At 35.7% G+C, this 23483-nt stretch overlaps 1 protein-coding gene across 2 annotated transcripts; it reads left to right on the forward strand.

Annotated features, from left to right (window-relative positions):
• The first annotated feature begins 358 nt into the window (after positions 1–358).
• On the forward strand, positions 359–18099 carry LOC115440493 (chitinase A). 2 transcript variants are annotated; one of them, XM_030164827.2, is made up of 2 exons: positions 359–465; positions 16133–18099. In XM_030164827.2, exons 1-2 carry the CDS (start codon positions 420–422, stop codon positions 17806–17808), a joined length of 1722 nt encoding a protein of 573 aa, XP_030020687.1. In that variant the 5' UTR covers positions 359–419; the 3' UTR covers positions 17809–18099. The 2 variants fall into 2 exon arrangements, with proteins under 2 accessions (XP_030020687.1, XP_037303276.1); XM_037447379.1 differs by lacking the exon at positions 359–465 and adding an exon at positions 14353–14482.
• Positions 18100–23483: the final 5384 nt, after the last annotated feature.

The raw sequence follows: 23483 nt of genomic DNA on the forward strand, positions 1-23483 counted from the left end.
TATTAATACAGACAATAGTGGTTGAAAATTAGAAGTGAGTTTTACTTTAAAAAAAGGTTAGGTCGATTTTTTTCCTGTAGTCACTGAAAATACCAATGACTCAAAACCTCATAAAACATTTCCAAGACAAATATGACTTTCTAAAATTCGTAAAATAATTCCAAAAAATCCCATGATACACGCCTTTGTTTGGCACACATACATCGCTGAACAAAACAAAGCCTATTTCCTACAAAACAAAACCGCCAACCGGAAGGCCCGATGACATATTGAATCCGACATTATTGTAACTCGTTACCAGGGACGTGCCGATGGGATCGCGAGTGCAATACTAATAGGCCCTTGCTGATTCAACTGAAGGTTTCCTGGTCGATGCTATTCTGTGCTAGCATTAGTGTGGGCAGGGCTTGCGCGAGCGCATGCACCGGTTACTCGGTCAGCTGGATTTGGGATTTTGTGACAAACGTGCGTTCGATTTTTGAATTTTCAAAGTGTTTGTGTTCTAACAATTTTGAATATGTGATGTTCCAATTTTATACTTCTCAAGTGATTGGTGTTTGAAGTTTGGATTTATTAAGATGTTAAGTAAAGGAATGCATAGGTTTTTGATCTTTGCAATGTTTACTAACTAACGTGACGCGCAAACAGGTCTGTGACTTACGATTTCACAACCTTCGAGCCGCTGTTTATTACCGGTGTTGTTCAACTCATAATTACTTAGTATTTTTTAAATTATTGTTTTCGTCGTTGTAATCGTTCTTCTATTGTAAAATATTTAATCAACGTAAGAGCGTGTTGCACGAGTAAAGTGTAAAAATCTGAAAATAAAATCCCTTTAAATGTTTGTTGAGATTAAATAAAAACAAAACAAAAAACCTGATAAAATTTCACTATCGCCTTATAAAATTAAAGTGACAGCGAAATGCGCATTCCAAATTCAAACTGCACTAAAATGGAATTTCATTCGCCGTATCACATTCGAGTAAGATCGTAATCCGAATACACCCGAAGTGAGATTTAAAATTGGAACTTCATTTATTGTTTAACCGTTACAACGTTCCGTTACGTGTCCCTTCGCGAATCGTGAGCTTGGGGCATTTGTGAAAACTAACTTATTAGTGCTGGAGCGATATATTAAACACAGATAATTTCGTCCTTATATCATTGAATTAAGACGTAGTTGTATATTTAGCAACGGCATTAAAATAGTAGAGTGCATCCGACGATCTTTGATAAACATGTACATTGACCTCGAATGTTTTTCAACAATTTATTTACATAATTAAATTGAATGTTTGTTTTTGATACTTTCGGCTTTTAAGAAGTGAATGGAAATGCGTGTTAATTGGCATGTATTTATAGGTCCATTTGCTATATCTGTGACATTTATTCGAATTTAGTAGGCCGGTATAATATCGGATAAAGAAACGTATACACTAGTATCACTCAATTTCTTTTTAAGCCTCTTGCTATGCAGAGTTTTTAACTCTATGTTTTTTTTTATTCCTCTTATTTTGAAAGTTTTTGGTTTTACATTTTTATATATATCTTAATAATATTGATGGATATAAAAAATTAAAAGAAATGGATCAGCTTCTGATCGCGAGGAGCAAGACGCAAAACTCCGGTGGTTAGGGATTCATAGCGAGGAATCTTCTGTTGTTTTTTTATTATCATTGTGTCCTTAAATTTGGTTTTGATTTTCTACTGCCTTGGCGTAGTTGTATTACAAGACTGCAGTACTAAGGTCTCAGGTTCAATCGTCTGATCGGGCAAAGTGATATTGGGTCTTTCTACTCAGTATCAGCCTGGGGTCTAAAATTTGTGCTCGATATGGCGATAGGGTCGCTCCCTATCACATCATGGGACGGAATAATCACGTCGAAAAATGGGTGCACTAGTTGAACTTCAGCCTACACCTTCAGAAAGAAAGGCTTGCGTGTGTGTTTTCTTAAATATTAAGTTTAAGTCTAAAAAAAATAGTTCAAGAATTATAAATCTGTCCCTGGCGATATTTTTTTTCAAAAAGCAATAAATTTTAAAATGCCATGACAAAAGCACGTTCAAACAGATAATCAATTTCGGTAATTTTAATGAACAAAGTTTAGTGTAAAAACTAGTTGAAAAATTCCAACCACTACACAAAAAGACGTATAAACAAAATATTAACCAAAATGAAGTTTTAATATCAAAATATGATCGTGAGTTGCGCATCCGGGTTTTAAAACGTCGGTAAATGTGGTTTGAATGGCGGCCAACTCCGAACTTATATCATAATTACAGTTGGCACAACTTTATTCAGTTCATCCATTTTGTAAATATTTTAACATTTATAACAAAATTGTTTGCCCGCAGCACCTTCTGCTTTGTTTTTTCCGGGATATAAAACCTATAGCACTGGAGTAATGTAGCTGCCTATTATAATATCAGCCCTGTATTATATACTTGCCCACTGCTGAGCACGGGCCTCCTGATATTTGTTTATTAAATAGTGACGATCTTAAGACGCTGACGTTAACTTGACAGCTGATTCCACACTTAAGAGCGAAATTAATTTGCGTTCATTGATACGCACTAAGTACTTAAACCGACACTCACGTATAAAACCTAACCACTAACCTGTAAAATTTCAATTTCCTTGAAACAAAACGTTATATTATCCTTTAAAATACTAAATGACGCATCGGTTAACTCAAATAGAGTGCCTATTAGTAACAATTTTTTGTTATTTCCTTGTAAGAGTGCTTGTTTGCGCCCTCAGTGAAGTGTTGATAAATGGTTTGTTGTTTATGAGTCAGTTGCATTGTCTGCGGTGTGTTTAGGGCGTGGTCCTATATCATCCTAAGGAGGTGGACATAATGACATGTCATTTGGAAATTTCATTTCGAGTGGCGAAAGGTAAAATTGTTTGAAGGAGAACAAAATATAGGTACTAATATATAAATTTGGTATGCAAATTAATAATAATATATGTTTTATTTTCGTACAAAACAAAATATAATAAGTAGGAACGTATTAGTTACATTATTGCTTATAACTAATTTAAAATTACTTCAATTGACAAGGGGCCCCAAACTAGGCAGTGCTGTATCTTTTTGTTATTGCTTTGTATGACGAGAAGAGCTTGACGTACGCCTGATGGTAAGCAATATGTCCGCTAAACAGTAGAAACACTATCCAACACCTTGAATTACAAAGTATTGTTTGGCAGTACTTTATATAATTTATATTATCTTTTTCTTTTCTTCCTTTTATATGTCCATTTACTGATGAATCTAATCACTCTTAATTACAATCAATAATCAAATATTGCTCTAAACGGATTTTTTTACATACTAGTAAGATAAATTTATATAAAAGCAAAACAAATTAACTTTAAGTATTTTTAAATGTTATATGTTTGTTTATTCATGATTTGAAATATTTTTTCTTCAGTTTCCAAGCCGAGTTCGTTTATTTCGAAATGTCTATGGATAATACTAGTTTCTAACGGAATAGGAATATTAAAAAATGGCGTCGTTATTTTTCTACGATGTTTTGAAATGCGCTAATTCTACGAAACCCTTTGACTGACTTTCTCTTATTTTCTCCTGGAACGTAAATGAATACTTCATTAGATTACATTTTGTTAATTTCAATATCATTCAGAATTATTTTTAAAATAAAATCGCTTATAAAAGTTTTTATTAAAAATACATAATAATCCTTTTATAATTAAATTCAATAAATTATACTGCATATTGAACAAACTAAATGAAATTTCACACACACTCACGACTTTCATTCCCGAAGGGTAGGTAGAGGCTTGGGCACGCCACGATAGCGGCGGTAAGTCCCCTCTTCGAGGTGTGGCTGACGAGACGTCACGGCGTCCTCTCATTCCGGACGACGCAGGTACTGACCGGTCACGGCTGCTTCGGCAGGTACCTGTATCGGATCCGGGTGGAGGATACGCCCGCGTGTTTGTACTGTGCGGATCGACCGGAGGACACGGTGGAGCATACGGTGGAGGTGTGCCCAGCTTGGGCTGAGCACCGCCGTGTTCTCACAACGGCCATCGGTGGCGGAGACCTCTCGCGTCGGGGCCTGGTAGAAGCCATGCTCCGGGGCGAGAGAGTGGGACGCAGTCACCTCCTTCTGCGAGGACGTGATGCTCGCAAAGGAGGTGGCGGAACGGATACGGCGCCAAAGCGCCCAACGTCCCATCCGCCACGGCAGACGCACAAGACGCGGGCGTCGAACGTCTGCTGAGGATCGTCGGCCTCCGTAGGCGCGGACCGTCGGGTGACGAGCATTGGGTAGCTCGTCGCCCGAAACACTCCAACGGCTTCCGTGTGTACGGCGCGTAGTGTTCCACGCGCGCCTCGAAGAGCAGTGTCAGTATAATTTGCGGGGCCCTTTAGGGCCGGTGCCTGCCTAGGTCTCAATGCCACCGGATCTTGGACCTAGGCACATAGGCAAAGGATGGGAACACCGTAGGTTCTTAGTCAGTAAAAGTCTGACACGCCCTCCCGCCCATCCCAAGGCGGGAGATAGTCAACTGACGATTTACGAAAAAAAAAAAGGGTAGGTAGAGGCTCAACTGACGCATCCACTTTCACCCATATCGCTACTGCCATATAGGGCACACATTCCAGCCTCCCTGCTGATACTGAGAAAAACCCAATATCTCTTTTCCCGACCCGGGTTTCAAACCCGAGACCTGAGCACTGCAGTCGTACCGTAATACAACTACAGCACGGAGGTGGGAGCGAGCTACGTATCAAATATCGGAAACTGGCTCCCTCTTGACCCCCAGTGCGAACCACACTTGCAAGCCGCCATGGTTGTAATCTGCAGATTATAAACTAGTTGGTGGATTTGAAAAAAATATAAATACAATGTGTACAACCATTAAGAGAAAAAAAAAACAAAAAAACTACAGCACTGAGGTAGTAAAATGAAATTTATCAAGGAAAAAATATTTTTTTTTATTTGTAGGCACTGAAAGTGACTTGTAAATACTCGAGAATACTTGGACTTGTATATGGTACAAGTATTCCTTACAGAGGTCACGTGACGTGCACCAGAATTACACCTTCTCTTACTGGATGGAAGCATAATATATTCAAAAAGAATGACTTGACTAAAACAATTGTTCAGTTTCTGTATTCGAATATACTTATTGGTTCGGTGCAAGTCGGGCGCATTTTCATATTACTGTGTGCACTGTTGGCATAACTTACAAATTGCATTGCCCTATGCAAATAGCAGAATTGTGTGAAAACAATCCTCGTTGCTTTAAAGGTTACTTGAATTAATACTAAATGTCGTTTACATTTAATTGAGCATCCGTTATGAAATGGGATCTAATATTTTTGAAGCCGTTGTTTATGACGTGTCTTTATAGACTAAATAATGGAGTTTCGGGACTTGTCAAATCTCATTGAACCAAGCAATTCTGATGGAACTTTGGGCCAAATAATTCTGAAACTCATTTTTTGTAAAAACATTTGAATTTATTTTTTAATGTTATGGGTATGGGTATCGATAAACACTTTCCAGTGCCAAAATGGTAAGTGTTCGTACAACGATTACAAACACGTGTTTATTTCCCAATATAATATTTAAAAAAGAGACATCGTAAACAGAACTTCTTAGTAAAATCCTTTACGTAACCTATAACATTTTAATGTTGCTTATTGGAATTCCAAATTTAAATTTAAAAATGAACGGAACATAAATTCGACCTGTTTTTACAACATTGAGTCACAGCGGCCAGTGTGCGCGCGGGCTAACCTTAGCCTTGCACCTTGGTTACAAATGCCCTCTTTATAAGCTTACCTGGGTCATTGACACCAAAAACGTCACCCAATACTTTCGTATTGTATGCTAATGCGCGACGAAAAACGTGACAACCCACATATTGTGATTTCTTTGTTTTAGGGGCCAATATTAATTTAAATATCGAATCTTTTAATTATGTTTTTTTGTGTTTGATAGGAATGGTAAAATAAAAATTGCTGCGTTTGACGCGCCATTTTGAATATAATTCGCGCTGTTTTTAAATTGACTGATGTATTCGCAGAGTAGATAAATAATCTAGGAACAAATATTTTACAACTATTACCGAAAATATTTAACATATTGTTTGTGAAGCAGTAAATTTTTACCGTAACACTTCCAAATATTTTCAATAGTGAAAGTGAAAAGAAATGTTATTCATACACTCATATGGATTGTTATTTCACTCCATAGAAACTGTGAGGAATACTTGATGAGCCATGAGGTTTCTAACCGAAAACTAAGTTTAAGCTGTTAAGATAAGATTAACATATAATTTGTTAAAACATTACTTTATGAGTTGGGACAAGAATTTGTGATGTTAGGCTTGCTTTCTTGCATATCAAAAATAGTTTGATGATTCGTAGACGCACTAGTTTCGTCTTTGCCCATGTCTTATAAAGCATATGGTCAGGATAATACCGGATCACGGACTAATACCGATGTTTAAAAATTATTACTCAACCCCACAATATTGTTTAATACAAACAACATAACTTGATGTATTCGCTTTTAATATACCACAATTACTTGCCTGTTTTATTACTGTTATTCTTTTTATTTTGTTGATGAGTAATCTTGAAACAACTAGATTATTTCATGCTTCGGCATTACCCCAACACATCCTAGTAAATTAACTCATATACAGAAGAAGCGTATTTAAAAGATGATTTCATACCTTATCCACGTTTTGAACTTTTGATAAAATGACACTTTAATCATAATACTTACGAAATATAATCAAGTTGTAATTGTCGTATTAAGTTGTAGTCGTTTCACCTTTGATATACTGTTGACATTAAGCAGCGTTCCAATGTCTCATTATCCTTGTTATTCCTCTTTGTATAGTCAACTCCATCGTATTTGGTTAATGTTTGTCAAAAATATGGATAAGAAATGTTGTTATCAAGATACAATGAAGGGTGTAAAAAAGGTCAAAATGGTCTAAATGAAATACATTTTAATGTTTTTTTTTAATGAACGACGGTAAACACAAGCCTCTCCTCTGATGGCAAGGACATAACCACCAAATAGTAGCAACACTACCAGAATTTAGAATTACAAAGCACTCCAAGCCGACACTAATTTCATCTGACACAGTAAATGTTACCCCCTGACTTTAATGTCCTTCAAAGCGGTTACAATTTCTAACCTAACCTAACCTACCTTTAGTATAGGGATATCGAACCGTTAATACCCAAGTTAAGGTATTTTTTACGTTCCAGCTATAGTTTTGCTGGCATACATTATTAATTATTATTTCTTTGTACGAAAAATAAAATATCACACGAGGAAAATATTTAATTTATGCATACGGAATCCAAATAACGATTGTCATTTTTTGAGTTCGATAATCGATGATATTGTTTTCGTAGGAACTCTAGTGACCTGGTTATACATTATCTATTGTTCTATTGCAATCATTTTCCCGTTGTTTTTGCTGTTATTTCTGGTTATTAATTGCATCGTAGTTTTAATTTTAAATTGGATTTAAAAGTTGCTTGCAGAGATTGTAATTGATAATAAAAAAAATATTTGACACGTTTAATTTGACGATCTATTTTCAAAAATGCTTCGAATGGACTTTCATAACATGTAAGTCTTATACATATTCTTATTGTTATTTTATAAAAAATACAATATAAAGAAAATTAGATTGCTTAATCGCAATTTGCAAGAATCGCGGAGAAATAAATGTCCCTTGATAGACATTTTTCTTAGAGTGCGTTGTACTTAATATCACATACTTGCACAATACAGTGTAATTATTTGTAATACCAAGATATAAATGAATAACATCATAGCTTTATTACTTGTTTTATGAACGCAATGAATTATAGTAAAATAGAATGTCGATTATCCGAATTAATTCGGAACATGGGGTTCAAAAATGGTTTGTTCGAATAATCCTATACTATACTTTTATGTATGTATCTATATATCAATAAAACCATTGACATATATCTAGGCATGAACGTTCATATAAACTATTTGTTCAAAATCTGCAGTTAGAACTAAAGTTCGCTGCAGCGCTAAAACATCAATCGTGGTCTAACCAAACTTTAAACGTGCAGGGCTAAAGCGCTTTAAATAGAGTATAAGTAAAATTTCAACCAATACCGGATTGCAGTACACTAAAATTGAACATAGTGAGGGTTCGGAACGCCAGATCTAATACGTAGTACATATATCGATAATAAAAACCATACATTAATAATATGAATGTCGTTTATCTCAGTGATAAATAGTAAATTAAGTATAGCTGAGGAACAAAATACTCATATTTACAAAATATCCTTGGAGTCCACGGTCCAAATATTAATTTTCATAAACCTATTTCATCATTAGAATTTTAGAATTCCATGTAAAATCCTAATGATAAAAAACGAAAGTCGATATTAAAAAAACGTAAAAATTGTACTTATTCAGTTCCGTCGCGGTCGGGCGGAGTTGCTACGAACTTAAGCCGATGCAATTTTATTTTTAACAAACGTTGCCTCTCCAGAATCAATTTTAAAATCTCGCTGCATATTTTGTTATTAAAATTATTTCTGTACATGAATAATGTTTGTGTTACGTAAAATATATGAAAAACACATTTACTGGTGGTCTTTCATATGTGAGAGTTCGCGTGGGTAGGTATCACTGCAATGTCTATTTCTGCCACTAAGCAGGATTGTGTAGTCACTGTTGTGTTCCGGTTTGAAGAACATTGCAGCTATTGTAACTGGTCATAATAGGACTTAACATCTCATGCCTCAGGATTGCGAGCATAGTGGAATACCAAACAATATTTTGTAATTCAAGGCGTTGGATGGTGTTTCTACTGTTTATGGGCGGTCGTATCGCTTACCATCAGGCGAACCGCAAGCTGGTCTCGTTGGCGATGGATTTTATCAATACGAACATGAAATATAAAATAAACAAATTGCAAAAACGTACCTAATAACAGTTCTATAGTGTGTAACTTGTATTTACTGTTAGTGATCATTGTTTCTCAAAATTTCTTTTTATATTTACTTTTAATGTTACTCTCGCTGTTTTTATATCGAGCCTGAGGGTGTTTTCACGAACATATGAGTAAGATAAACAAGGAATAAAAAGATTTTAATAAAGAATATTACTGCGTGTGGCGTAGTTGTATTGTACATGGGACTGATGAAGTCTGGGATTCAATTCCAGGTAGTTATATTAGGGTTTTGTTTAATATTAGTCCGTAGACTGGTATTTTGTTAGGTAATTTGCATAAGATCCCTATCACATAAGACCTAAGATAGCTAGCGAAATGGAGATGTGACATACCTCTGCCTATCCTATAAAGAGAAAAGCGTAATTTATACACTTGAATATTATAATACACAAATTTGTAATCAACAAAATACAACTTTTGGATTTGACACACTAATTTAAAGATTATTTGGAGTATTTTTTGTTTCGTCTCCATTACAATATGATGGTACGGAAATCAGAACTCTGTCGCCGGTGCAATAATTATGTTTGTGCTAGCTCTCTCGGGGTAAATGCGTGAATTAATACATACTTAAACTGGATACTAATTGATATCACAAAGGTTTTAATTCATTATATTTTGGATAAATAATATCAGCCCTGTATTATATACTTGCCCACTGCCGAGCACGGGCCTCCTCTACTACTGAGAGGATTATGCCTTAGTCCACCACGCTGGCCTAGTGCGGATTGGTAGACTTCACACACCTTCGAAATTCCTATAGAGAACTTCTCAAATGTGCAGGTTTTCTCACGATGTTTTCCTTCACCGTTAAAGCGAACGATAAATTCACAAAGAATACACACATGATTTTTTTAGAAAAGTCAGAGGTGTGTGCCCTAGATTTTTGAACCTGCGGACATTCGTCTCGGCAGTCCGTTCCACACCCAACTAGGCTATCGCCGCTTATATACTATCGCCGCTTATATATTTTGGATAACAAATATGTAGTAACATATTGTTTTGTTAAATCTTTATTTAATACTCATATTTAGAGGCTTAATTTGCAAGATTACGTTAGCCTCGTCATGTCCTAAAATTAATGTAACAAAAAGGTAATATGCTTAGCTCGTTTACAAAATATATTTTAATAGAATCTTCCCTGTACATGATATTTGACTGACTAATATATCTTGAGCATTAGTCATATTTCAATGCAATCTTCACTTATAAAGAATTGTTTTATAATCGATATGCCGGTAAAGGTTTTGTAATCATACGATAATAATTATGATTAATGCTTTGATTGTATGGAAAAATCAGTTTCAGTACGAAAGAGTAAGAGTTGAAATAGCTTAATTAAATATTGCAGATTTTTATCAGATTATTGATAAAGCATTGGTTATACTATAATAAAACGCTGTAATCCCGATATGAAAAATATGAAATGTAAACTCTTAAACCGAAATTCATGGGATTTATTCGCCTATGTGCAACGAAGTTATATTTTTAAATAAAACAGTTTAAACTGCATTAATAAGTTAATTAGGGCCATATCAACAGATCCAAGTTTCGATCTTAAGTGCGGCTTCTGATACCCTATTAAAAAAAAAGATTTTGGCACCTACGGGACGACTCCGGGGTATCTTGTTGCACTGAAATAGCTGCGCGGAACCGTCAACGTCTAAAACCCTGTTAAAAACAGCATCTTAAGATCGTGTCTATTTGATAAAACAGCGTTGCATAGAAGTTTAGTCCTGGTAGCGGAATAGAAAATTGTTTTTTCAAAATATAATTTAAACAACGCCTTAATAAAAAGTGAATTCGGCACCTACGGGACGACTCCGGGGTATCTTGTTGCACTGAAATAGTTGCGCGGAATCGTCAACGTTTAATACCCTATCAAATTAATAACAGCATCTTAAGATGGTCCCTATTTAATAAAACAGCGTTGCATGAAAGCCTAGTCTTGGTAGCGGTAACGCATATCTGTTTAATTTATTTATAATGCCGACTCAGCTGATATCATTTCAAACAAGAGCTCAAGTTTATTAAATAGTTGAGTGTACTACTTAAGAACCCAAAGGTGAGATTAATACAGCCCATAGTTCCAGAAAGATAAATATTATAACACCTTAGTGGTACTTATGCATTTCAAGAAACGCAAGCCTTTTAACCAAAACACTAATAAACAGTTAAAAATGCTATAAGAATTGCAACGGTACTGACCAGTCAGTATAAAATTATGAAAATAACACCAACGACCGCGGAATCAGGTTTGAAAACAATATTTTTAGGGTTACCTCTTCCAGGGATCGATTGAACCTTTACTAAAGCTCTTTTGATTCTCTATAAATTCAATAAGAATACCTTCAGACCTGATAGTGTTGCTGTAAATTCTTTATGAATATGTGACCTTTATTAACGCTCTTTTGGTTGTCTGGTCCTCTATAAATTCAATAAGAATACCTTCAGACCTGATAGTGTTGCTGTAAATTCTTTATGAATATGTGACCCTGCTGCTTTTGACGTTATGTGGTCCAAAAAGTGTCGACTGATGAGAGATAATCTTTGCTATGGAGGGAAGTGAAGAATTAATATTTCCAACTCCTCTATCTTTCTATTTGATTAATTTCTTTGCGGGATAAAGACAGATTAGTGTTCCCTAAGATTCGAAGAGCTGGTTGGTTTTGAATGCGTGCCATTGCTGATCCTGGCTTACTGTAGTTGCAGTGGTGGGTGTGAAGGCGGGGGAGTCTTGTGAGAGATTATTACTCTTGGCAAATCGACACAATTATATCGTCCTGTTTTATCTTTTCTCAGAGGCATTTAAGCCGTCTCTCAGAAGAAGAAGGCCGTGAGGGACTCAATCCTGTGGTTACCCGATATACTTTTTTACGGGCGTCTCAACGCCGAGTAAGACTGGTGACCCTAACTTAACTCCAACTCGATTGAATGAGCGGACTATCATGCCGCTCGGCCGATGGCAAGCATACGTTTACCCATAAACAGTGGCAACATCATACAGAACTTTGTATTACAAAGCACTGCGTAACACTGTACTCGTCACCATGAGATAACATGTTTAGTCTCATAATACCCTATTGGGTGGTTCTACTTCAGTCCCTCGAGGCAGTAGTATTTGCACTTTCCCCACTAATTAAACACGGATAATGTTTTTAGAGTCTCGATTATTATTAAATGCGTGGTTTTGATCCGGGCTTATATTTGAAGTATTGACCGCAAGTTAGGTGGGACTATGTTTTTTTGCTAAAACGGAAAAAGTACGGAGTCCGATCAGCGAGTCCGAATCGTACCTGGCCGACATTTTAAAAAGCAGTTATCTTGTATTTAATGGTGTATTCCTTAGTATGGGAGTTATCGTTTGTTTTTAAAAGCTGCCAGTATTTTTAAAATTAAAGAACGTGTTTTTATGCTATGCTCACGCCTTTATTCCTGAATGATTAGAGGAGTAAATGGAACAATTCTGTTAACCTGCCTATGTAAGTTTGTCAATAACGGTGACACTTATTTTGTGAAGCCGAGCGATGAAATTTGGTTGGGATTTAAAAACTCTTATTTGTCATAGGAACAATAATATTAATGCACCCACTTTTAGCGTGTTTATCTATCTCATATAAGGCGAGCCTATCACCACATCGGACACAAACTGCAACTCCGATGTATTTTTTCGTAACAAAAACGAACACAATCTTATATTGCCTGGCCTCTCGAATACAGAACTTTAATCGACAGCCTAAATGCTAAAAGTTCGTCATGCAAACGTGAAGTCAATTGCATTATCATCATCTACATCACCAGTTACAGAAGTCCACAGCTGAACATAGGCAAATCCTAAAAAAAAACAGAAAACCTGTCAAAACAAGGCTCCATCCAGCTAGTCCCAATATATTTCAAGTCAATTGAATATATTTATATATTATTATTTTTTATTAATTCATTTTTTTTTCAAATAAATTACATGATAAACATTTTTGTAAATACTAAATAATTAATTACATCTTAAATTATAAATACATCAAAAAGATCGCCCCGAATCATATCTATTGCAAAGGTGCCCCTAATACTAGAAAGAAAGAAATATTTATTCTACTAGCAACGTTGTCACGAATGACAAAACGTAAGTGTTGCACTAGATATGATTCAGCACGGAAATCCTCGCCGTTTCTGCGCAGGTTTTGGCCCAATATTTATCACGTAAAAAATAATTAAATATTATTTAATCGCAACTATCCGTCCAATGCCATTTGTAGATTTCCAGTTAACATACATTGATATAATTCCGTTATTTTTTCGTGACACACATTGTGTGAATTATTCCATTATTCACGATCATCAAATTGATCGTCTTATGTTCCCACTGCAACGAGGAGTCACCGTTATTCTTTTTAAAAAAAGCATTGACATTTATTTAATTATTTATTTGTAATAAGGTACTCTAACAGCACTACATATTACATCATTCAATACAATCAAATAATGAGGTACAGCATCTGATATGTGTGCTACTAATAGGTGAACAGAGTATTTACCACTAACAACATATTGAATTAAAATCTAAAACATAATAATAAGGAGGTAGTAGATAAAATTATGAAGAACTAAACATATCAAATCAATGAATTATGATTATATACTAAATAATTTGTCTATATAACTATTGTAAACAATGTTGTACAATTGGCAACAGAAAAAATTGTAGACCTTAAATAGAATACAAAATACTTACAAGAATTATACCAAATACTAAACTTTGCACTATATTATAAATTATTTTGATTCAAACTAGAAATTATGTTAATGAATTGAGGTTGGCCTTAATTCGGTTGAAAAACGAAAGTTTATTTATTATACCTATCACTGACCTTTGGCGAATAAAATTAAATATATCAATCATAAATTTATGGAATTAGTATAAAGTTTTCAAAAAACAAATTTACTACTACTTACTTTCTGCCTTTAAAATTTCGTCATATTAAATTTTAAAGGCCGAAATATCCATGATTATTAATTATTTTTACGTTTTTCTTTCAACTGCGAGAACTAATCACTAACTAGACGTGAATTTAAATTCTTTACTTGCCAATACTTGTTTAGTTACCCAGATTAAAGCCGAAACAAAATGTATGAAAATTGACCTTGAGGTATCGCCTTAATAAACGTCGTAGCGCTCATAAAACTATTATAATTTCAAATTAATCAATAATTTAAATTTAGAACCATAAAAAAACTGCCACAAACGGCGGCGAAACGCCACACAACGGCAGCTTTTTCCACAGCACCGCAGCCGTACTATTTTATCTTATCATGGGAAAATTCTTGTATCATAACACTGTCATATGAGTTTTGTCACAATTATTATGTCGAATGATTGGAATTGCATTCACTATGCGGGCTGACTCAGGGGTGTGTATATAGTTCGAAATAACATGAATAAATGTAAATTGTGATAATAGTGCAGTGGATAACGTAAGTAATATGTTGTTCCATTTTCAAAATGATCTCGTAAATACAACAAAAAATGTAAAAAAAAATGTAGTCGATAATTAAATGTAAAGTAATGATAGCTTATCTATACTATTATATAAAGCTGAAGAGTTTGTTTGTTTGTTTGTTTGTTTGTTTGTTTGTTTGTTTGTTTGTTTGTTTGAACGCGCTAATCTCAGGAACTACCAGTCCAAATTGAAAAATTCTTTTTGCGTTGGATAGCCCTTTGTTCGTGGAGTGCTATAGGCTATATATCATCACGCTATACCCAATAGGAGCGGGGCAGTAATGGCTAATCTCAGGAATTACCGGTCCAAACTGAAAAATTCTTTTTGTGTTGGATAGCCCTTTATTCGTGGAGTGCTATAGGCTATATATCATCACGCTATGACCAATAGGAGCGGAGCAGTAATGACTAATCTCAGGAACTACCGGTTCGAACTGAAAAAATATTTTTGTGTTGGATAGCCCTTTGATCCCGGAGTATTATAGGCTATATATCATCTCGCTATGACCAATAGGAGCGGAGCAGCAATGAAACATGTTGCAAAAACGGGGAAAAATTATTAGTTTTGAGAGCTTCCGTTGCGTGCGCTGCGTAAACGGTTAAAGTTATGCAACAATGATGTATGACGGGATTATTCCTCTTAAAAAGTTCTAAAAAATATATTATAAAACAAAGTCCCCCGCTGCATCTGTCTGCCTGAACGTGTTAAACACAAAAACTACCCAACGTATTAAGATGAAATTTGGTATGGAGACAGTTTGAGAGGCTCCCGGGAAACTACTACTTTTATAACGGAAAACTTTAGCCTGAAAAACTGTATAACGCGGGCGGAGCCGCGAGCAAAAGCTAGTATATTATATTTGTTATCTAGTAAGGACTGTGATTTTTGTTTGACTACATTAAATAGTACTTATCGTTTGGGTTATAATCGGTATTTTATTTATTATAATTGTAAACAATCATTTTCGAACAGATTATAGTCGTTATATTGTTTAATGACCATTAATAAAACTGGAATATGCATTATAATAATTTATAATAGATATATATTCACAGCCACAAATAATGCTTATCCGTGTTTAGAGACAATAAATATTATTAATACGTACTTAATGCACGCATACGTAATTCCTGACAAGTTTATATAATTTGTATACAATTCAGAGTATCAAAACAAAGAAAGACTTAACGAAAATAAATATAAAATTCGAATCGAAAGTAAATATAAAATTCGTCGCAAAACAAATAAATCCAGACAACGTACCACAAATTAGCAGAATCGAAACCGCACCGTAATCTCGAACAATTGCAATTGATAACAAAGAGCATTGCTCATCCCTTAGTCACAGCGCAGGGGCACGACCGCGACGCGTTAAAAAACAATTAAACAGCGGGCCTCACCTTGACCGGCCCACTAACATGACCGGGATACTGAAACTGTGCTAACGATTATTATTACATATCAACATATCGCTCCAGCATCGGCATCCACAATGCGGGCTCCTTCGCGCTAGCGGTTGGCCTACAATACGCAACACTATATAAAAGATACCACGAAGATGCAAGTCCAGTTTCGAATCGACTCTTAAATGAGAGGTTCGTCTTTCACGTATTTATTTTTTTAGAACCGGTTATGGGGCATCAAATGCTGGCGTTAGTGTTCGGCGCGAGCCTGTTGGCGGCGGCGCAGTGCGGCCCGCCCGGCAAACCCAACCTCGGCTGGGGCGAGCGCACGTTCGCCATCGTCGAGGTGAACCAGGCGGCCACCGCGTACAACCAGCTCGTCACCAAGAAGGACGCCGCTGATGTCTCCGTCAACTGGAACGTGTGGACCGGCGACCCGGCTGATAAGTCCAGAGTCTTGCTCAACGGCGAAGAAGTCTGGAAAGGTGCTGGCAGCGCTTCAATGGCCAACTTCAAAGTGAAGAAGGGCGGACGCTATCAGATGCAAGTTGAGTTGTGCAACTCCGATGGATGCAGCTCGAGCGAGTCGGTGGAGATCGTTGTGGCTGACACCGACGGTAGCCACTTACCGCCTCTAGAATTCACCATCGGAGAGAAGAATAAGCCATTCAAGCAGACCTCTGGTAAAGTTGTCGGTGCGTACTTCGTAGAATGGGGCGTGTACCCGCGAAAGTTCCCCGTAGACAAAGTTCCCGTTCCCAACCTGACCCACTTATTGTACGGCTTCATCCCGATTTGCGGCGGTGATGGCATTAACGACAGTTTGAAGGAAATTGAGGGTAGTTTCCAAGCACTGCAACGCTCCTGCAGCGGTCGGGAAGACTTCAAAGTATCCATCCACGATCCTTGGGCTGCTTTGCAAAAGCCACAGAAGGGCTTATCGTCCTGGAATGAGCCTTACAAGGGCAATTTCGGTCAACTGATGATGTTGAAACAGGCCAAACCTGACCTGAAGATTCTTCCTTCAGTCGGTGGTTGGACCCTGGCTGATCCCTTCTTCTTCTTCGATGACAAAGTTAAGAGAGACCGCTTCGTTGGTTCAGTCAAGGACTTTTTACAGACCTGGAAATTCTTCGATGGCGTTGATATTGATTGGGAGTTCCCTGGAGGTAAGGGAGCTAACCCTGACCTTGGTGGTCCTAAAGATGGTGAAATATACGTGACACTCATGAAGGAGCTTAGACACATGTTGGACGAGTTATCCGCTGAGACCGGAAAGAAATACGAGCTGACTTCTGCCATCAGTGCTGGGTGGGACAAGATTCAGGTTGTCAACTACAAGGAAGCCCAGAACTACATGGACCATATTTTCGTGATGAGCTACGACTTCAAGGGAGCCTGGTCCAATGACACTCTTGGCCACCAGACCTCGTTATACGCTCCTGAGTGGAAACCCAAGGAGACTTACACTACTGACTTTGGTATTAGGTATCTTTTGGCTCAGGGAGTGCAGCCCAAGAAGCTGGTCGTCGGTGTTGCTATGTACGGTCGTGGATGGACTGGAGTCCATGACTACAAGGACGATATCCCCTTCACAGGAGTAGCTGATGGCCCTGTTAAAGGTACTTGGCAGGACGGAGTGGTCGACTACAGGGAGATTGCCAATGGAATTGCCAGTGGTCAGTGGACCTATCACTACGACAAAGTAGCCCAAGCTCCATACGTCTTCAATCCTTCCACAGGAGACCTTGTTACCTACGATGATTCGAGGTCAGTCATCGAGAAAGGCAAATATGTGAGGAATAACAAACTAGGCGGTCTTTTCGCTTGGGAAATAGACGCTGACAACGGTGATATTCTTAACGCAATGAACATGGGCCTCGGAAACAGTTCGTGATTTAAAAATACACATTATAGACGGCATATTTCGGCCAGGATTATAAAAAGAAAAAAATATTTTTAATCTGTAACATTATACGTAATTTGTCAAAGTGACAGTTGGAAGGGCAGTGAAAAAAGTTTATATAGCACAGATAATTAATATTTTACACCTGGCCGGTTGTGAAAAATGTGATCGTATTTTTAAGTTAGTATTTAAAATATGTCTCGACATGTGAAGAGAAAATTATGTGACTGAATCAAAATATATATAAGTAAAAAAATACGAATTAAACTATTATAAATGTTATGTTTTCTTTTTTATTTCACCCATTCAAGGCACGTGCCGTTAGGCACTACATAAATGTTTAAAATGAAAGTGCAAATATTAACAGTTGACATTCGGAATTTCGTATTTGTATACGAAAATGCGACTCAGACACAGGTAATGTTTTAAACTTTAAAAATATATTGAAAGGTTTTTAAATATATTTTTTGACATATGTGATGTAGTTATATTGCGACATGATTGCTATGCCGAGGGTTCGGGTTCGATTCCCTGGCTAAAATTATATGAGAATTTTGTGCTTAATATTGGCCTGGAGGGTGGAATCTATGCCCGATATGACAATAAGCTCAAGCCTATCAAATCAAATCATAGTTACAAAATACATTTCCAGTGGTGTACTAGTTGCGCTGCTATCTAGGCATACCTTCGTAGGAAAAAACATGAGCATGTGTATTCGTAGTTAAAAAAATCACTACATAATATACTAGTCATTATATTATGCGATTGTAAAAAAACCTCTAGCGAAAGCTACAGCGTTGTCTTTTCATAAATAATTGACAACATGGTGTCATTGGCCTTTTACAAATAAAATATAACAATTGCATTTGCACTTCATGCTTAGCGTACAATCAACGCAGTTTCGGAGGTCAGTGCCCTCCGGATGGTCCAACAGGGACTTTTAATTTCTTTTATGGGATAAAAAAACTTATTTTAGTACATTATCTTGTTTAAATTTATGAACATTTTGAAAAAAGAATACTGTGAGTCGACGAAACTGATTTAAATGCGATACATTAACCGTAAATAAGTTTGGATGTGTTTTTGTTGCTCATTAATTTAATATCTGCATTTTTCATGAGGCCAGCAGAACCACGGATGCCGGTATTACTAGAATAGGCATAAGGAGGTAATTATTCCGGACTAAACAACATTAATTTAATATCTCCCACAAGGCCAGAGGAACCACAGCTGCTTTACCGGGATTACTAGAATAGGCATAAGGAAGTAAATATTCGAGACTAAACAAATCTCAAACGAAACTTAATAGTATGCCGACCATAGACGTAATTTTTTTAAGATAATGGTAAGTATAACTCTGGTGGATCTAACTTTCTTTTTCGGCCACGAAAAAAGACTCCACTGCACGTGATGGTCATTGGAATTGAGTCTAGAGATATTGGACTGACTTTTACGGACATTGCAAATGATTCTACTGCACCTTATGGTTAATAGGTTTCTGACAAAGTGATGAGAGACGATTAACCCTCGCCAGTCGAGACAAACCTGCCGTTTGGGACATACAGGCTGATCGTGGAACGCGTCACAGGTGGGCCACTATGGCGGGCTTGACAAGAAAACAGAATTCGATTTCCACAAGAAATTTAAACCATAATATTATAAACAATTTCGATTAACTGAGTTGTAGGCCACTAAGGCAGTCTTAACAAGAAAACTTGTAGTAGTTAACTTCCACAATACATTTTTGTCGAGTAAATAATCACGATAAACTGATTTCTGCAAATTTTGAAGCTTGCAGAACTTGTAGCAAGTTGTATGGGTATAGAAATATCGATATATTGCTGCTAGGGTATATGCCGAAGTACTTGCTTAACATATAGCTCCAAGAACTTGCTACTCTAAACTTAAATGTTGCCATGACGTATAGAAGAAATACAATAAACCTTTTTCAATTGATTTTTTTAAGTATATGAATAATATATTATACTTTATCGAATTAAGGACTTTACACCTTAAGTACGTTGGTCGATATTCGAGTAAACAAATATACCATCACCAGGATGATTCATTCATAATCTAAACAAAGTATTTTTAACGATGTCACCATGAGTGATAGCTTGTTAATTGAGTTGTTTAATAGAAGTTACTTCTTTTCCTCTTTGCAGCGACATAGTAACATTATTTGTAGTTATCTACATTGATAAAGAAGTAATTTTCGTTTGTATGTATCTCTGGCTCAATTTTATTTTTTTTAATTCTTTGAATGATGAGGCGAGCTTGCCATTTGCCTGATGGTAAGGAATACGACCGCTCATAAACAGTAGAATCACCATCTAATACCTTGAATTTCAGAGAATTGTTTGGTGTTTCACTGCGCTCGCCATCCTGAGACATAAGATGTTAAGTCTTATTATGTCCAGTAGTTACACTGGCTACAATGTTCTTCAAACCGGAACACAACAGTGACTACACACTGCTGTATGGCGATAGATATAGATAATGCGGTAGTAGCTACCCATACGGACACCCATACCCATACTTACGACCAGTAAACAGAATCCAATAATTATTTCACCAATTCAATGGTACATTGATCGAGAATAATACATTGTACTTCATTTTAATATAATTGTGAACTAGTGGGCCTGCTGGTCGATGCCCTGTCACAGACCGCATTTCATGTAAACTACCATTCAACATCAGTTCGACAACAGCTCCACCTATTGGGTCCGAAATTGTCTTATCATTCAAGCTGGGACTGACTAAACTCTCACAATATTTTTTATTGAAATCAGTAATATCACCCAAATTGCCAATTTTACCCTTTGATTTTTTAAACTGTTCTTTGCTACAAACCTTTTCCTGATAATATAGAACACAATATAATAGGAATCAGTCAAGCCATTCGCAAGTAATGCTTTTAAATACAAGACAAATGATTTTTATTTATATAAATAATGATTTCCTATATTAAATAAACCTTAACGAAACCATAATGTCGCTTTATATAAATTATAATTATTCTAAAAGATATATCCACAGGACCAGTGACAAGCAAAAGTATTATACTCAACCTTATTAAATATGCATATTATGAACAGTTTTCCGTGTCTATAACTGAGTGACATTGACCTGAAGATTACAAGGTTTAGAACATCACATATGATTTATCAAATCACATAACTATTTACTGTAATGGTAATAAAATAATAATGATTTTGTCTAGTATTCATTGTTAAGAAAAGCACTTTTATAAACTAAATATATCAAATCACATAATATATTTACCGTCATAGTTGAGAATAAAATAATAATGATTTTGTGTAATAATATTTTGTTAGATAAAAGCATGTTTATGTACTAAATATTGAATGTAAAACTTTATTAAAATCAAACTGGGTTTACGACGCGTCATATAGCATAGATCATATCATAAACTCATGCGCACAAGATAATATATCAATATTATGAATTTTCCTTTTTATATTTAGTCAGTTCATTATTTAGTAATATAACATCAGCTTTGTTTTATACTATCGCAGTGCTAGGCACGGGCCTCATTACTACTGAGAGGTATTAGGCCTTAGTCCACCACGCTGGACTAGTGCGGATTGGTAGGCTCCACACACCCTCGAAATTCCTTTAGAGAACTTTTCAGGTATGCAGGTTTCCTCTTGATTTTTCACTCCACTATTAAAGCAAGCGATAACTCACAAAGAATACTCACATAACTCTAGAAATGTCAGAAGTGCGTGTCCTTGGCTTTTGTATCTGCGGACATTCGTCTCGGCAGACCGTTCCACACTCGACTACAATATAGCTGCTTACTACTTCTTTATTTACTATTTGTTCATTTTTATCCGATAACTAAGAACATCCTTAAATCGTTTATATAATTAGTGAACAAAACATATGTTTTTTTAACTTGAAGACAACATATTGTAAACATACGTAGTGTGTTTTACATTTCCGCGTATTTTATATTCAAATATTCCATGTGCGAAGTTTCTGCAAGTTTAATTGAGATTCCGTTATGCGGAGAAAGTGTTAATTATTTATTTAGACTAGATCCATTAATAGACTAATAAATTAGTCATATAGAATTTGGAATCAATGAAACCAATATATGGATTGTAAAGTTATGTAGCGGATTCAACACCTCGTCAGGCTATTTATTTCTTCCCAAACAAAAATAGAAATTTAAAAGTTCCAAACGCTTTTACACTTTAATTTTAATCGATTTATTTATTTGTTATATAAAATAAACTAAACCCTCTGAAGTTTTTTAGTGATGAAAATACGATTGTTTATAAGGAGACGAAAAAGGGTGTTTTGAATTTTTTAATTACTTGAGCTAGTTTTGTGACAATACATCCGAGTATCTAAATATCCAAGCATCAACATTATAATATTATATTAAATAGGAATTGTAACATATAATATGAATGATGATTTGTTATGATAAAGACATTGAAATAAAACTATGTTTCAGATTTTATCGCGGTTTCTTATATTATAATTTTTTCTCAACGTTTCGAAGACTGTTTTCGTAGCCACGGGGCGGACAGTTACTATTTCAGTTAGCAAGCAAAATAGTTTTATTCAAATATGATATTAAATTTGTCACACATCGGGCGTCAAATCTGTGTACTATTCTCACCTTCTCGCTAAACCTCCGTCTTCACTATTTATTGACTTGATCTGACTTGATCTTGGCTTTGTTCTGTAATGTTAGTAGGCTATGCATTTGAATAATGCTCACAGCTCTCAGTCGAGTTGGAGCTAGAAAATAAGCGATTACTAGTACCTATGATAAAAGTATTAAGGTAATGTGACCAAAGAAAGCCCGGTTTCTAATAAAGCCCATCATGTTTTAGTGATTTTGTGTTGCAGTGCTAAAACATATTATGATTTTTTATAGTTCGTTTATTCTAAAATTTTATAATATTTATTGATATGTTGCAATTTAATCAAAAGCTTCTCTTTTTATTTTTCATAAAACGATTTAAAAATAAACTGTTGGGCCGTCAAGGCTTCTGTTACATTATAGTTAATGATATGGGTAAGTGTCCTTCAAACTAGAAAATGCATTGTTTTGAACAATACTGACTGACGGCAGGAATAACATTGCGGTGTCTATCTAGACGGATTCTTACGTGAGATAACCTTCTGGGCCTTCAAGGGAACGTTATGTCACCTTATGTATGATTGTTGTATTCAAAATGTTAGACTTCAGAATTCATTTTATCTCTGGACCTTTCACGGCGTGTCCTCTAGAGGTATCATCTGATGCCAAGGGAAAGATCATTTTCATCAAACACGACGTTCAAGTATAAATCGGTGTAATTTCTATTATGTTCCTGCCTAATTCCTAATATTATTTGATATTTATAATATGATACTTAATAAATAATATGGTACTGACCTATCGATTTTTTTAACTATTCATATTAAACAGTCAGCAACATAAAGAGCTGAACAATAATATTATTCTAAACTATGACATATAATATAACCCTGTGCATACGTTTGTATATAAGTATAGGTAGTAAGGTATTTTAATAAATAAATGCATTTTTTTTGTATTTTTCCGTACATAAAATTATGAATACAGGCATAAACAGTAAACAAGAATGTTTTTATATCGCCGCAAGATAATGTTTACT

Source organism: Manduca sexta, chromosome 6 (genome assembly GCF_014839805.1).
Source record: "Manduca sexta isolate Smith_Timp_Sample1 chromosome 6, JHU_Msex_v1.0, whole genome shotgun sequence".
Lineage (NCBI taxonomy): Eukaryota > Metazoa > Arthropoda > Insecta > Lepidoptera > Sphingidae > Manduca > Manduca sexta.